Raw genomic sequence first — 15,445 nt, forward strand, 5'->3', positions numbered from 1 at the left:
GTAGGTATTACCAGCCAGAATATCTGCACGATCGCCGGGATAAGCCATTTCCAATTGAATTGTGCGGTAAGCAGGAGCGCGCATACTTGCGGTAAACGCGTTAAAGCAAGCCGCAGCAAAAATAGATTTTACCTCTGTCAATTGTACATTTTAGCGAGCGTCTGTAAATGGTACTTTTTTTATCCGCATTGTACGCACGACGCAGCTTTTCAGCCAATCTCGCCGGTGAGCACCTTGTGGAAATTTATTTTTGCGCATATTTTGGATAACCGCCTCTGGATACACTGCACCGTTGTGTATGGACCACGTGTCACGTATCTGCCATCTGACGGTGTGAACAAATGTCTGTGTTTTTTTATTGAATTGCGCGGTTTGAGAACAGCGCAGAAAGACGCACTTTATATTGCTGTTTGCAAACCCTGTACTCTGATACATCCCCCCCTTATAATCCATCTTGTGTGTTTGTTTTCAGCCGGGACGATATCCGGAGAAGAGGTTCCACTGGTGGCCAAGATGCACATTAAAGAATATCGGGACAGTTTCTCCTGTGAGAAGTTTAACTTCAGAAGCAATCCCAATATCACCTTCTACGTGTATGTCAGCAACTTCTCCTGGCCCATCAAGATACAGGTCAGCCTCAGTGCCCTCTATGTAACATGTATGGGAGGGGGCCTCATCACATAATCCTCTGTCCAGTTGTCGCCTACATCGCGGCGTCTTAACGCTACTCCAGAAGTGCAGAGGCCTTTACCAGGGGACTGGCAGTGCCAGGGGGCATTGGTGTGTCCACTCCGCTGCAGGCCACCCTCTTTATAATGACACCCTCGCTACTATGCCAGTTTTAGTCTGTGCTTTTAGATTAAGGTCTATAAAGTTCTCTGGTACAGTATGTGTGTACTGCGGCTTATTAGGAAAGAAATGAATTTACCGGCGTCCTCAGTATTATATCTGGGCCTCCTGAGCGTCATTTCTACTTTCTCTTCGCCGAATCTTCTGAAAGTTTATTGCAAACAGCCGAAACTTTTTCATTAAAGCGTTTTCTTTTCCTGACTGAAGTTTTAACCTATATTTCAGCCTTGTTCAGCGCCTGGCGGTCTTTCTAATCCACACATGAGATAACGCTCACTACTGTGTATTATAATAATATGAGAAGACACAAAACCGTTCTGGGGCAGCACTGTAGCGAAGTAGCTAGCATTGTCGTCTCAGAGCACTGAGGTCATGAGTTCAAGCACCTATCTGTATGGAGTTTTGACGTTCTTCCCGTGTGTGCGTGAGTTTCCTCCAGGGTCTCCGATTTCCTCCAACAATGCAAAAACTCAATGGTAGGTTATTGGCTTCTGACACAAGATTAACCGCAGTGTGTACGTGTGTGTTACATGCGGTAGGGAATATAGGGCTCGATTCAGACCCGCTCACTAGATGCGCACGCCCGCACCCAGCGTATGCAAATTCTGCTAAGTGACGGCAAGGCAGGCGATCGCACGGCAAGGCATTAGCACGCCCACTATATCTTGGCGTGCGATCGCTCAGCGTATGCAGACACCCAACAGCGAAGTCTTAAGACGCCCACTTGCGCACATCATCTCTAGGAAGTGTATACAACCATCAGTACATCGGATGCGATCGCAGCGCTTGAGGTTGGCTATACCCTGCCGCAAGCACTGCGATCACTTCAGTGTGAAATACAACCAGGTGACATGTACTATGACCCCGCCTGTTAATTATGCACGCCTCTGAAACGGCGATGAGATGCTCAGGCACGCCTGCGTTCTCATCTACACTCCCCCGCCCCTGTCACCACCCATAAACGGCGCCTCCTGTCACTCACTCTGCTGGGCTGTCTATGCGCAGCGAACGAACGCTTCCCGATCTCTCGCTGCGGTTTGTGCATGCGCACCATGTGAACATCGGCCAGCTACGAGCGAACGCATCCTAGCGAGCGGGTCTGAATCAGGTCCATAGACTGTCAGCTCCCCTGGGGCAGGTAGCGATGCGAGTGCCTGAGATATCCCCTGTAAGGCGCTGCGGAATATGTGTGCGCTATGTAAATAATGGCTATAGGGCGTGCAGTGTGTCTGTCAGTGGTGTGTGGCCGCCCACCCTGTGCTTCCTTGGTAATTGCTGGGTTTATTACACATCGTTTATTAGATCTGAACTAATCAGAGGCTCTGGGCCATTGGGTAGAAATGCGCCAGTTTTTTTTAATCTGACCAACAGACCTGGGGCAATTTCTGGCTGCCGCCGTCACGCGCGGGTTCTGCACCGTTCACGTAATTATCTTGTCGTCTTGGGTTAGTTCCTCAGTGTCCGAGGTGATTACATGTAAGATCCGCATCAGGGTTTGGCACCCAGATTTCAGATCTACCGATATCACCGGCTCCTTCCGCCCAGTCACGGTGCAGCAGTGATACCTCCTAATATTATCACCCTGCTAAACACCGCTGTAATAATGTGTGATAGAAGATGTCATTAGCTTAGAACCACGACAACCAATGGGACACGTCACCTTCAGATGGGTTGTGTATGAGATCCCGGCAGTCGGGATGTCGCTGGTCACTATACCGACAGCGGAATCCCGACACCCATAAGGAAAGCAAGTAAGGCGAACCCTTACCCATACCACTAACCCTCCCCTCTAGTGCCCAAACATAACCTCCCCTTCCCCACACCCTAAGCCTATCCTTCCCCCAAGTGCCTAAACCTAACCTACCCCTTCCCCCTAGTGCCTAACTTTCCCCCTAATGCCTAACCGTAACCTCCCCACCCATCTCCACACCCTAAAAATAACCCTCCCCCCTAGTGCCTAACCCTATCCCTCTCCGTAATGCCTAATGCTAACCTCGCACCCCAACCCTCCCCCTAATGCCTGATACGTATCTTCGGGGTCCCAGGCGGTCGGGATTCTGATGCCGAGATCCCGATGCTGTCACACGACCAGTGACCGCACTCGCAAGGGACTAGGGTTACTTTGCGGATAATATCACTGCAGAAACCGGGGGGCAGTCGTGATCTTCCAGCTCTTATCAGGCTCTACAGGTCCCACTAATGATCTATCTGCCGTAGAACCTCCATCTGCGTCTCACTATGCCTAGTACACTGAGGTGCCAGCTGGTTGTTAAAGGGTAATTACCTTCAAGACCAGTAACCCATCCAGTATGGACCCCATGTCCATAGACTTTGCTAGCAGTACTCACAGGCTCCTGGTGCTCCATTGCTGCCTGCCTCATTGTTCTACTTTCCTGAGCAACCAAGCTCCCCCCGCTGTGTCCCCTCTGGTTACCGCAACCGCTGTTCCTGCCAGTTCCCCTTTGTACATAGTGGGGACATTGTCATTAAAAATGAATATATCCTCTGGGTTTGAAACCTTAATAAATGCGTCATTTGCATAATTATTAGTACATAGACCTCTGCGCAGGGTGCACACATACTGCTATCCATGCTGGAACATTAGGAAAAGTGTATAGATTGTGAGTGTGGGTAATAGGGGGCACTGTAACCCACCCAGAGAATACAGTCTGTCACCCATTACATTACAGGTATACAGTAGTTACTAACTGATGGTCATTATCTGTATTATATGGCTGTAGCCGTAGTGTTATGTAGCGTCATTTCATAGCCCAGATCCAGGAGATTTTATAAGAAATGACAATTCTGGCTCTTCTCCATCTCCACTCTAAATTGGCACCAGTCCTCCACCACCCCCCCTCCCCGCCTTCCCCTTAACTATACTTTAAAGCTATCATAAATACTCTTTATAATGTGTGAGAGAAGTGCCGTATTAGCCGACACACACACACTTAAAGCCCATTGTGTTCCTGGAAGCAGCGTAACAATGGCCCTGCTGCCCGGACATCACAATTCATAGTCGCATATCAGCGAACGCCATATGCAAAATTCTGCTGGGTTGCTGCACAGATCATAATTACCGGGAAATGAATGATAGCGGAACGTGCGCTCTTCCTCCATAATCTGCTATAAATAAAGTCTTCGGCCCCAGCAGCTCAGCGTGTACATTTCATTGTGCGACTATTTATCACAGCGTGACAACACGCGCCGAGCTGAGATGTTTGTGTCTCTTATTTTACATGTGATTATAAAGTACACAGGGGTCAGGGAAGTCTCCTCGGCCCCAGCAGTCAGTATCCAGGGACAGCATTGTGCCGCAAGATGGAGGCGCTGTTACACAGTATCGTTGTGCCACAAGATGGAGGCGCTGTTACACAGTATCGTTGTGCCACAAGATGGAGGCGCTGTTACACAGTATCATTGTGCCACAAGATGGAGGAGCTGTTACACGGTACCGTTGTGCCACAAGATGGAGGAGCTGTTACACGGTACCGTTGTGCCACAAGATGGAGGAGCTGTTACATGGTACCGTTGTGCCACAAGATGGAGGAGCTGTTACATGGTACCGTTGTGCCACAAGATGGAGGAGCTGTTACACATTATCATTGTGCCAAAGATGGAGGCGCTGTTACACAGTATCGTTGTGCCAAAGATGGAGGCGCTGTTACACAGTATCGTTGTGCCACAAGATGGAGGCGCTGTTGCACAGTATCGTTATGCTACAAGATGGAGGCGCTGTTACACAGTATCGTTGTGCCACAAGATGGAGGCGCTGTTACACAGTATCGTTGTGCCACAAGATGGAGGCGCTGTTACACAGTATCGTTGTGCCACAAGATGGAGGAGCTGTTACATGGTACCGTTGTGCCACAAGATGGAGGAGCTGTTACATGGTACCGTTGTGCCACAAGATGGAGGAGCTGTTACATGGTACCGTTGTGCCACAAGATGGAGGAGCTGTTACACAGTATCATTGTGCCAAAGATGGAGGCGCTGTTACACAGTATCGTTGTGCCACAAGATGGAGGCGCTGTTGCACAGCATCGTTATGCTACAAGATGGAGGCGCTGTTACACAGTATCATTGTGCCACAAGATGGAGGCGCTGTTACACAGTATCATTGTGCCACAAGATGGAGGCACTGTTACACGGTACCGTTGTGCCACAAGATGGAGGAGCTGTTACACAGTATCGTTGTGCCACAAGATGGAGGCGCTGTTACACAGTATCTTTGTGCCACAAGATGGAGGCGCAGTTACACAGTATCGTTGTGCCACAAGATGGAGGCGCAGTTACACAGTATCGTTGTGCCACAAGATGGAGGCGCTGTTACACAGTATCACTGTGCCACAAGATGGAGGCGCTGTTACACAGTATCGTTGTGCAACAAGATGGAGGCGCTGTTACACAGTATAGTTGTGCAACAAGATGGAGGCGCTGTTACACAGTATCGTTGTGCTACAAGATGGAGCCGCTGTTACACAGTATCGTTGTGCCACAAGATGGAGGCGCTGTTACACAGTATCGTTGTGCCACAAGATGGAGGCGCTGTTACACAGTATCACTGTGCCACAAGATGGAGGCGCTGTTACACAGTATCGTTGTGCCACAAGATGGAGCCGCTGTTACACAGTATCGTTGTGCCACAAGATGGAGCCGCTGTTACACAGTATCGTTGTGCAACAAGATGGAGGCGCTGTTACACAGTATCGTTGTGCCACAAGATGGAGGCGCTGTTACACAGTATCACTGTGCCACAAGATGGAGGTGCTGTTACACAGTATCGTTGTGCTAGAAGATGGAGCCGCTGTTACACAGTATCGTTGTGCCACAAGATGGAGGCGCTGTTACACAGTATCGTTGTGCCACAAGATGGAGGCGCTGTTACACAGTATAGTTGTGCCACAAGATGGAGGCGCTGTTACACAGCATCGTTGTGCTACAAGATGGAGGCGCTGATGCACTTCCCCTGTAGTGTAGGGTTTTGCTGGTTCTGTCAAATTCAGGAAAGTTTAGTTTAATAGACAGGTAAAATAATAATAAAACGTAGACTATAGTTTTTTTTTTACCCCCCTGAACCTGAGAGCTGAGACCCAGGACTCAGAGAGTGGAAGTGTTGTCTCGGAGTTGGTGAAACTCAATACGCAGTGATTAATGATGCTAGAACTATGGCGTTCCCATTGGTGGAAGAAGATATCCCTGTCTTTATTGCGTCTCACACAGCCATTTATTGACAGCTCAGTGGCTATTTGTAGTGACCAGTGATATCCGGGACCAGTGTTCAGATGACAGACGAGCATTAATCAGACTAAAAGCCGACGATCTATCAATCCTGCCGGTTCCTGCTGGTGTCAGCATTCAGCCCGTGTGTCCCCCGAGGAATCTCGCAGCTCGGTCACCTTGGGGCTAATGTCCGTCACTGTCTCCTTTCTGGGTGAAATCTTTAATCAACCTCAATATCCTAATTACGGCTAATCTGCAATAATTACAAGGATTTATGTAGCGAGGCGTCATTTATTATCTGGATACATCTTTACACGTATAAGACTTTCTGACACGGTATGAATCACATTGCGAGCGAATAAGAGACGTCACGTGTTACCTTATTGATCGGAGTTATAGAAAAGCTGCGACTTGGTCACAAATTCTGTCCAAATGGCGGAAACACAGCACATGACAATTTTTCATTTCTTGCCTTTTACTTAGTAATGTTCTTTCAAGCAACATAAATGTCTTAGTACATGTATGCCGTGCTGTATAATGCTCTCCCAATAAAGGGTTAAAGTGATGCTTACAGAAAATATAACCACTCAGATGCCTAATGGAAGTAAATAACGTTTTCACATGAAAGATATCATTATCTGTGAGTATATCAGGTGATGCTGCATGTGACAGGGGCAGTGACATGATGTGAGGAGGGGAATGGAGGAGCAGGGTCCACAGCAGCACAGAGTATATCAGGAGATGAGTGATTTGTCAGTGAGGACAGGGCTGCATGTGACAGGGGCAGTGACATGATGTGAGGAGGGGAATGGAGGCAGCAGGAAGCCACAGACTGAGAGTTATATAGTGGGAGGAGCAGGGTCCCCCAGCAGCACAGGGTATATCAGGAGATGAGTGATGTGTTAGTGAGGACAGGGCTGCATGTGACAGGGGCAGTGACATGATGTGAGGAGGGGAATGGAGGCAGCAGTTACTGGCCCATACTGGGTGTTAGTGTAAAACACAACCCACTCTGGTTACTGGTCCATTCTGGGAGTTAGTATAAAACACAACCCACTCTGGTTACTGGCCCATACTGGGTGTTAGTATAAAACACAACCCACTCTGGTTACTGGCCCATACTGGGTGTTAGTATAAAACACAGCCCACTCTGGTTACTGGCCCATTCTGGGTGTTAGTATAAAACACAACCCACTCTGGTTACTGGCCCATTCTGGGAGTTAGTATAAAACACAACCCACTCTGGTTACTGGCCCATTCCGGGTGTTAGTATAAAACACAACCCACTATGGTTACTGGCTCATTCTAGGAGTTAGTATAAAGCTCAGCCCATTCTTGTTACTGGCCCATTCCTAGGGTTAGTATATAGCTCAGCCCACTCTGGTTACTGGCCCATTCTGAGGGTTAATATAAAGCACAACCCACTCTGGTTACTTGCCCATTCTGAGGGTTAGTATAAAACACAGCCAACTCTGGTTACTGGCCCATTCTGGGAGTTAGTATAAAGCTCAGCCCATTCTTGTCACTGGCCCATTCTGAGGGTTAGTATATAGCTCAGCCCACTCTGGTTACTGGCCCATTCTGAGGGTTAATATAAAGCACAACCCACTCTGGTTACTGGCTCATTCTGAGGGTTAGTATAAAACATAGCCCACTCTGGTTACTGCCCATTATGGGAGTTAGTATAAAACACAACCCACTCTGGTTACTGGCCCATTCTGGGAGTTAGTATATAGCTCAGCCCACTATGGTTACTGGTCCATTCTGAGGGTTAGTATATAGCTCAGCCCACTCTGGTTACTGGCCCATTCTGGGAGTTAGTATAAAACACAACCCACTCTGGTTACTGGCCCATTCTGGGAGTTAGTATATAGCTCAGCCCACTCTGGTTACTGGTCCATTCTGAGGGTTAATATAAAGCACAACCCACTCTGGTTACTGGCCCATTCTGGGGGTTAGTATATAGCTCAGCCCACTCTGGTTACTGGCGCATTCTGGGGGTTAGTATATAGCTCAGCCCACTCTGGTTACTTGCCCATTCTGGGAGTTAGTATATAGCTCAGCCCACTCTGGTTACTGGCGCATTCTGGGGGTTAGTATATAGCTCAGCCCACTCTGGTTACTTGCCCATTCTGGGGGTTAGTATATAGCTCAGCCCACTCTGGTTACTGGCCCATTCTGGGAGTTAGTATATAGCTCAGCCCACTCTGGTTACTGGCCCATTCTGGGAGTTAGTATATAGCTCAGCCCACTCTGGTTACTGGCGCATTCTGGGGGTTAGTATATAGCTCAGCCCACTCTGGTTACTTGCCCATTCTGGGGGTTAGTATATAGCTCAGCCCACTCTGGTTACTTGCCCATTCTGGGAGTTAGTATAAAACACAACCCACTCTGGTTACTGGCCCATTCTGGGAGTTAGTATATAGCTCAGCCCACTCTGGTTACTGGCCCATTCTGAGGGTTAATATGAAGCACAACCCACTCTGGTTACTGGCCCATTCTGGGAGTTAGTATAAAACACAACCCACTCTGGTTACTGGCCCATTCTGGGAGTTAGTATAAACCACATGCCACTCTGGTTACTGGCCCATTCTAGGAGTTCGTATAAAGCTCAGCCCATTCTGGTTACAGCTCTCCGGGGACTAGTTAGAAACACAGAACAATGATGATGGATTTAGCCTTTATTATTAATGGGTACTGTACATCTTATATAACATGTGGAATAGCAGCTGTGTGAAAAGATTGTGAATTGTGATGTATGCTGGCTGAGCCCCAGTGAGTGTCGACATCGATGTCCAACTTTAACACACACTAATTGGACAAGATTTAGCCCTTTGTACAATTTTGGCACCACGGGGTCATTTTAATGAGTTGGGAACATGACTGCAATTACCAGCATGTCCGATAATGGTGGATTTCGGTAGGTTTAGTACCAGAGCTTGTAGCCCTTTCTTTGGCCTTGACTTGGTTTATATAAGCATTGAAGCAATCTGAATGGAACAGAACGCAGATAGGTGAATCATGTTGATATAAGTAACTTTTATACTGTATACGGCATCTTACTCATCACTGTCACTCTCTTTGTATAGTCTTCACCCCTGCTCCACCAGTGGCCAAAGCCCGAGTCTCTCACCACCTGCCAGGCACACACAGTCACACTCACAATGGCTGCCTCTTCGTACCTCCAGCTGCCACCTATCCAACGTTCTCTGCTTCATACAGATTGTCTGGGTCCTAGTGCCGGGGAGACACCCTGAATATGTGACATAAGGGCTGAGGGCCACTCACCATACGTTCCGCTACTGTTTCTTTAGATGAGCTCACTTTGGGCATCCTTGGTCAGTTACATGATCCTCAGCCTCCCCCGGGTTATTGTACAATAGATGGCGGGCAGTCTCTGGGTCAGTTACATGATCCTCAGCCTCCGCCGGGTTATTGTACAATAGATGGCGGGCACTCTATGGGTCAGTTACATGATCCTCTGCCTCCGCCAGGTTATTGTACAATAGATGGCGGGCAGTCTATGGGTCAGTTACATGATCCTCAGCCTCCGCCTGGTTATTGTACAATAGATGGCGGGCAGTCTATGGGTCACTTACATGATCCTCTGCCTCCGCCAGGTTATTGTACAATAGATGGCGGGCAGTCTATGGGTCAGTTACATGATCCTCAGCCTCCCCCGGGTTATTGTACAATAGATGGCGGGCAGTCTATGGTCAGTTACATGATCCTCAGCCTCCGCCGGGTTATTGTACAATAGATGGCGGGCACTCTATGGGTCAGTTACATGATCCTCAGCCTCCGCCAGGTTATTGTACAATAGATGGCGGGCAGTCTATGGTCAGTTACATGATCCTCAGCCTCCGCCGGGTTATTGTACAATAGATGGCGGGCAGTCTATGGTCAGTTACATGATCCTCAGCCTCCCCCAGGTTATTCTACAATAGATGGCGGGCAGTCTATGGGTCAGTTACATGATCCTCTGCCTCCGCCGGGTTATTGTACAATAGATGGCGGGCAGTCTATGGGTCAGTTACATGATCCTCAGCCTCCCCAGGGTTATTGTACAATAGATGGCGGGCAGTCTATGGGTCAGTTACATGATCCTCAGCCTGTGCCAGGTTATTGTACAATAGATGGCGGGCAGTCTATGGGTCAGTTACATGATCCTCAGCCTCCGCCGGGTTATTGTACAATAGATGGCGGGCAGTCTATGGGTCAGTTACATGATCCTCAGCCTCCCCCGGGTTATTGTACAATAGATGGCGGGCAGTTTATGGGTCAGTTACATGATCCTCAGCCTCCGCCGGGTTATTGTACAATAGATGGCGGGCAGTCTATGGTCAGTTACATGATCCTCTGCCTCCCCCGGGTTATTGTACAATAGATGGCGGGCAGTCTATGGGTCAGTTACATGTTCCTCAGCCTCCGCCAGGTTATTGTACAATAGATGGCGTGCAGTCTATGGTCAGTTACATGATCCTCAGCCTCCGCCGGGTTATTGTACAATAGATGGCGGGCAGTCTATGGGTCAGTTACATGATCCTCAGCCTCCGCCGGGTTATTGTACAATAGATGGCGGGCAGTCTATGGGTCAGTTACATGATCCTCAGCCTCTCCCGGGTTATTGTACAATAGATGGCGGGCAGTCTATGGGTCAGTTACATGATCCTCAGCCTCCGCCTGGTTATTGTACAATAGATGGCGGGCAGTCTATGGGTCACTTACATGATCCTCTGCCTCCGCCAGGTTATTGTACAATAGATGGCGGGCAGTCTATGGGTCAGTTACATGATCGTCAGCCTCCCCCGGGTTATTGTACAATAGATGGCGGGCAGTCTCTGGGTCAGTTACAAGATCCTCAGCCTCCGCCAGGTTATTGTACAATAGATGCCGGGCACTCTATGGGTCAGTTACATGATCCTCTGCCTCCGACAGGTTATTGTACAATAGATGGCGGGCAGTCTATGGTCAGTTACATGATCCTCAGCCTCCCGCAGGTTATTGTACAATAGATGGCGGGCAGTCTATGGGTCAGTTACATGATCCTCAGCCTCCGCCGGGTAATTGTACAATAGATGGCGGGCAGTCTATGGGTCAGTTACATGATCCTCAGCCTCCGCCAGGTTATTGTACAATAGATGGCGGGCAGTCTATGGGTCAGTTACATGATCCTCTGCCTCCGCCTGGTTATTGTACAATAGATGGCGGGCAGTCTATGGGTCAGTTACATGATCCTCAGCCTCCGCCGGGTTATTGTACAATAGATGGCGGGCAGTCTATGGGTCAGTTAAATGATCCTCAGCCTCCGCCAGGTTATTGTACAGTAGATGGCGGGCAGTCTATGGTCAGTTACATGATCCTCTGCCTCCGCCGGGTTATTGTACAATAGATGGCGTGCAGTCTATGGTCAGTTACATGATCCTCAGCCTCCCCAGGGTTATTGTACAATAGATGGCGGGCAGTCTATGGGTTAGTTACATGATCCTCAGCCTCCGCCAGGTTATTGTACAATAGATGGCGGGCAGTCTATGGGTCAGTTACATGATCCTCAGCCTCCCCCGGGTTATTGTACAATCGATGGCGGGCAGTCTATGGGTCAGTTACATGATCCTCAGCCTCTGCCGGGTTATTGTACAATAGATGGGTGCAGTCTATGGGTCAGTTACATGATCCTCAGCCTCCGCCAGGTTATTGTACAATAGATGGCGGGCAGTCTATGGTCAGTTACATGATCCTCTGCCTCCGCCGGGTTATTGTACAATAGATGGCGGGCAGTCTATGGTCAGTTACATGATCCTCAGCCTCCCCTGAGTTATTGTACAATAGATGGCGGGCAGTCTATGGTCAGTTACATGATCCTCAGTCTCCCCCGGGTTATTGTACAATAGATGGTGGGTAGTCTCTGGGTCAATTACATGATCCTCAGCCTCCGCCAGGTTATTGTACAATAGATGGCGGGCAGTCTATGGTCAGTTACATGATCCTCAGCCTCCGTCAGGTTATTGTACAATAGATGGCGGGCAGTCTATGGGTCAGTTACATGATCCTCAGCCTCTCCCGGGTTATTGTACAATAGATGGCGGGCAGTCTCTGGGTCAGTTACATGATCCTCAGTCTCCCCCGGGTTATTGTACAATAGATGGCGGGCAGTCTATGGGTCAGTTACATGATCCTCAGCATCCGCTTGGTTATTGTACAATAGATGGCGGGCAGTCTATGGTCAGTTACATGATCCTCTGCCTCCGCCAGGTTATTGTACAATAGATGGCGGGCAGTCTATGGGTCAGTTACATGATCCTCTGCCTCCGCCAGGTTATTGTACAATAGACGGCGGGCAGTCTATGGGTCAGTTACATGATCCTCAGCCTCCGCCGGGTTATTGTACAATAGATGGCGGGCAGTCTATGGTCAGTTACATGATCCTCTGCCTCCCCCGGGTTATTGTACAATAGATGGCGGGCAGTCTATGGGTCAGTTACATGTTCCTCAGCCTCCGCCGGGTTATTGTACAATAGATGGCGGGCAGTCTATGGGTCAGTTACATGATCCTCAGCCTCCGCCGGGTTATTGTACAATAGATGGAGGGCAGTCTATGGGTCAGTTACATGATCCTCAGCCTCCCCCGGGTTATTGTACAATAGATGGCGGGCAGTCTATGGTCAGTTACATGATCCTCTGCCTCCCCCGGGTTATTGTACAATAGATGGCGGGCAGTCTATGGGTCAGTTACATGTTCCTCAGCCTCCGCCAGGTTATTGTACAATAGATGGCGTGCAGTCTATGGTCAGTTACATGATCCTCAGCCTCCGCTGGGTTATTGTACAATAGATGGCGGGCAGTCTATGGGTCAGTTACATGATCCTCAGCCTCCCCCGGGTTATTGTACAATAGATGGCGGGCAGTCTATGGGTCAGTTAAATGATCCTCCCCCTCCCCCGGGTTATTGTACAATAGATGGCGGGCAGTCTATGGGTCAGTTACATGATCCTCAGCCTCCGCCAGGTTATTGTACAATAGATGGCGGGCAGTCTATGGGCCAGTTACATGATCCTCAGCCTCCCCCGGGTTATTGTACAATAGATGGCGGGCAGTCTATGGGTCAGTTACATGATCCTCAGCCTCCCCCGGGTTATTGTACAATAGATGGCGGGCAGTCTATTGGTCAGTTACATGATCCTCAGCCTCCCCCGGGTTATTGTACAATAGATGGCGGGCAGTCTATGGTCAGTTACATGATTCTCTGCCTCCCCCAGGTTATTGTACAATAGATGGCGGGCTGTCTATGGGTCAGTTACATGATCCTCAGCCTCCGCCAGGTTATTGTACAATAGATGCGGGCAGTCTATGGGTCAGTTACATGATCCTCAGCCTCCCCCTGGTTATTGTACAATAGATGGCGGGCAGTCTATGGGTCAGTTACATGATCCTCAGTCTCCCCCGGGTTATTGTACAATAGATGGCGGGCAGTCTATGGGTCAGTTACATGTTCCTCAGCCTCCGCCAGGTTATTGTACAATAGATGGCGTGCAGTCTATGGTCAGTTACATGATCCTCAGCCTCCGCAGGGTTATTGTACAATAGATGGCAGGCAGTCTATGGGTCAGTTACATGATCCTCAGCCTCCGCCGGGTTATTGTACAATAGATGGCGGGCAGTCTATGGGTCAGTTACATGATCCTCAGCCTCCCCCGGGTTATTGTACAATAGATGGCGGGCCTGCCTCCCCCGGGTTATTGTACAATAGATGGCGGGCAGTCTATGGGTCAGTTACATGATCCTCAGCCTCCCCCGGGTTATTGTACAATAGATGGCGGGCAGTCTATGGGTCAGTTAAATGATCCTCACCCTCCCCCGGGTTATTGTACAATAGATGGCGGGCAGTCTATGGGTCAGTTACATGATCCTCAGCCTCCGCCAGGTTATTGTACAATAGATGGCGGGCAGTCTATGGGTCAGTTACATGATCCTCAGCCTCCCCCGGGTTATTGTACAATAGATGGCGGGCAGTCTATGGGTCAGTTACATGATCCTCAGCCTCCCCCGGGTTATTGTTCAATAGATGGCGGGCAGTCTATTGGTCAGTTACATGATCCTCAGCCTCCCCCGGGTTATTGTACAATAGATGGCGGGCCTGCCTCCCCCGGGTTATTGTACAATAGATGGCGGGCAGTCTATGGGTCAGTTACATGATCCTCAGCCTCCGCTGGGTTACTGTACAATAGATGGCAGGCAGTCTACGGGTTAGTTACATGATCCTCTGCCTCCGCCGGATTATTGTACAATAGATGGCGGGCAGTCTATGGGTCAGTTACATGATCCTCAGCCTCCCCCGGGTTATTGTACAATAGATGGCAGGCAATCTATGGGTCAGTTACATGTTCCTCAGCCTCCGTCGGGTTATTGTACAATAGATGGCGGGCAATCTATGGGTCAGTTACATGATCCTCAGCCTCCGCCAGGTTATTGTACAATAGATGGCGGGCAGTCTATCGGTCAGTTACATGATCCTCAGCCTCCCCCGGGTTATTGTACAATAGATGGCGGGCAGTCTGTGGTCAGTTACATGATCCTCAGCCTCCGCCAGGTTATTGTACAATAGACGGCGGGCAGTCTATTGTCAGTTACATGATCCTCAGCCTCCGCCAGGTTATTGTACAATAGATGGCGGGCAGTCTATAGGTCAGTTACATGATCCTCAGCCTCCCCCAGGTTATTGTACAATAGATGGCGGGCAGTCTATGGGTCAGTTACATGATCCTCAGCCTCCGCCAGGTTATTGCACAATAGATGGCGGGCAGTCTATGGGTCAGTTACATGTTGGTTCTCATGTGGAGCTTCCGGCACATGTGCAATACATTAGGCCTGATTTATACTCTATATTCCGCAATGTTTTTTCTTCTGTGCATGTGTCCTATACTGTACTTACAGAGTCACGGTACAGATTTGGAGACACTGTAGCAGAATTGTGAGGGAAGGTCTTCATAGCAGCATTAGCATAAAGATGCCGACACGTCTTATTCTCATATTCTCTCTCTTTACCTCCCCTCTCTCCCTCTCATTAAATTGAGTGATTGAACGATAACGACATCGTTATTGTTCAATCGCTCATTAATCGTTCACAAATCGGGCTTGAAAATGTCGAAAACGACCAGTGATGCGCGCTCCCGCTGCTATTTGTTTTCAACATCAATCATCGCCTGAACATGCCGGTCATTCTGGCGATAACGTCAGATTGCCCATGTTCGGGGATGAGGGGGGGTTGTCTGCACTGAACGTCATATGATTCAGTGTAGGAAGCTACAGAATGTTGTAATCGTAGTGTCGTTCCTCTATCGCCTTATGGATACGCACAGTAAGACTTCTTGCTGTG

At 49.1% G+C, this 15,445-nt stretch overlaps 1 protein-coding gene across 1 annotated transcript in view; it reads left to right on the top strand.

Annotated features, from left to right (window-relative positions):
• The first annotated feature begins 475 nt into the window (after positions 1–475).
• Positions 476–15,445, top strand: part of LOC148453895 (attractin-like protein 1) — a 482,434-nt gene continuing 467,464 nt past the window's right edge. The window contains exon 1 of the mRNA XM_088461549.1: positions 476–630. Coding sequence (XP_088317675.1) covers positions 514–630 — 117 coding nt within the window. The 5' untranslated portion in view covers positions 476–513. The remainder of the gene's footprint in view (positions 631–15,445) is intronic.

Source organism: Taudactylus pleione, unplaced genomic scaffold, assembly GCF_031769625.1.
Source record: "Taudactylus pleione unplaced genomic scaffold, aTauple2 ptg001065l, whole genome shotgun sequence".
Taxonomy (NCBI): domain Eukaryota; kingdom Metazoa; phylum Chordata; class Amphibia; order Anura; family Myobatrachidae; genus Taudactylus; species Taudactylus pleione.